General features: G+C 44.5%; 1 protein-coding gene across 1 annotated transcript; it reads left to right on the top strand.

The window, feature by feature from the left end:
• The first annotated feature begins 201 nt into the window (after positions 1 to 201).
• Positions 202 to 1756, top strand: LOC129960634 (forkhead box protein D3-like). Its single transcript, XM_056074180.1, has one exon. The coding sequence runs from the start codon at positions 290 to 292 to the stop codon at positions 1463 to 1465; it is 1176 nt and encodes a 391-aa protein (XP_055930155.1). The 5' UTR covers positions 202 to 289; the 3' UTR covers positions 1466 to 1756.
• Positions 1757 to 1965: the final 209 nt, after the last annotated feature.

Here is a 1965-nt window from a genome sequence, read left to right as displayed (position 1 = left end):
GATCCTCCTGCTCCGAATGGTTATTTTCACTCATGAATATGTAATGCAGAGGAGGAGGAGCCAAGAACTTAAGATCCGCCTTTTGACTCTCCCGCCTCTCGATTGGCTATCGCACTCTCGAATGAAGTAGCGGACAGCACTCCGCGGAGTTGGGAAACACACTTCGGGCGTCGTAGTTTTTCTCCAGAGGGTATCCTAACATTGCCGTGCGATTTCCTTGTGGTTCCTTCACTGCGCGGGTGGAATCAGAGCTGAAACTGTGTGTTCCCACGCTGGTGTCAGTGGGCCAATGCGCTTTCACATGGCCTCAGAGCCGGGCCCTCGCAGCCAGGCGATCTCGTTGACCAACGGGAACTTAATGATGGACAATGTCCAGCACGGAGCACTCGTGCCTCGTCCAGGATATATTCCTTCTCAAGATCTCATGTGTTCCCCGCTGATGACTATGCCTCCACATGATTCCAAGCTGGATGCTTTAGTTTCGGTGGACTCAGACAGTAGCCTACAAGATAGTGATTTTGATGGGGGTGGTGTTGCCGAAGCGGACACGACGGACACTTCCACCGATCCATCTTCAAAACGTCAGGACAATAACACAGATGAATCTAACTCCACGAAAGGTAAAGGACATTTAGTGAAACCCCCTTACTCCTACATAGCATTAATCACAATGGCTATTTTACACTCTTCGGAGAAAAAACTCACCCTTAGCGGAATATGTGAATTCATAAAGGGAAGATTCCCATACTATCGCGAGAAATTTCCAGCATGGCAGAATTCCATAAGGCATAATTTAAGCCTTAACGATTGTTTTGTAAAAATTGCCCGGGAGCCCGGTAATCCTGGTAAAGGAAACTATTGGACCCTCGATCCCATGTCAGAAGACATGTTCGACAATGGAAGTTTTCTGAGGCGACGCAAGCGATACAAGCGCCAGCAAACTTACCCTCTTAAGGATCCATCTGCTTTCATGGCTGCAACTCTGGACCCATACCGACATGGGCTCTTTGCCGGACATCCCAACTTGGCTTTAGGATATCCGTACATGCCACACATGCCGCCGCCTGTGCCCCTTCTGACACCCCAGGACTTGGCAAGGGTCACTTTGCATCCCATAAACTTAGGAGCAATGCCCAATCCCATGGTCACTCCTGTGTGTACTGGGCCACCGGCTATTTTCGAAAACCCCAGTGACGTCACCTCAACCTCTACACAGTGCCCGAAGGCGATGACTTCCAAACCGAGCTTTTCCATCGACAGGATAATTGGCGAATCCAAATCTCCAGATGTGAAACCGGAGATGCTGACTTTGCGCCCTAGTGTCCCTCTTCTGTCCCGGTCGCCCCTGGATACGGCGTTCGCCAGCTGTCCCGGTTCTACATTGAACGCTTTTGAAAAGTACCGCCAGTACTTGCAAACGATCAGTTCCAATGCCATGGATGCCAATGGAACGTGGTCACGATGACCGCAATTCCATTCTCTATCCCCACCTCAGTAGTGATACCACATATAGAGAAAGCACAAATGTGTTCTAGGCAGTGGGAAGATCTTCATTTTCTTGTTATCATCCATAGATTTCATTCAAACTCCCATCCCGTTTTTACCAAGTATTCCATTTCTAACTGTCAATCCAGTATGAAAACCATTCCTTTAATTTTCATCGAATCCTAACTCTTATATTGAAATTATGAAAGGAATGAAAAATATAACAACGAACTCTTTAAATCAGTTTGCAGCTAACTTTTTTAAAGGTCTCTTTTCGTAGAATATAAACTTGAATTTTTAATCTTTGATTTTATGCAAAGATTCAGATAGTTCATTTATATAAGGACCATTAACTCTCTGTATAAGTAATTTATTTAAAAAATTAATTAAGAATTTTTCAATATCTTGTAATTAAAATATTAAATTAACACGTGCTTTTATCGCATTTAGAAATTTACTTGGAAAAAAATTTATAATTTA

The sequence above is a fragment of the Argiope bruennichi genome, chromosome X2 (assembly GCF_947563725.1).
Source record: "Argiope bruennichi chromosome X2, qqArgBrue1.1, whole genome shotgun sequence".
Lineage (NCBI taxonomy): Eukaryota > Metazoa > Arthropoda > Arachnida > Araneae > Araneidae > Argiope > Argiope bruennichi.
This window is presented reverse-complemented; position numbering and strand designations above follow the sequence as displayed.

Coding starts and splice junctions, on each gene's coding strand:
- LOC129960634 (XM_056074180.1), top strand. CDS start 290: ATGCGCTTTCACATGGCCTCAGAGCCGGGCCCTCGCAGCCAGGCGATC.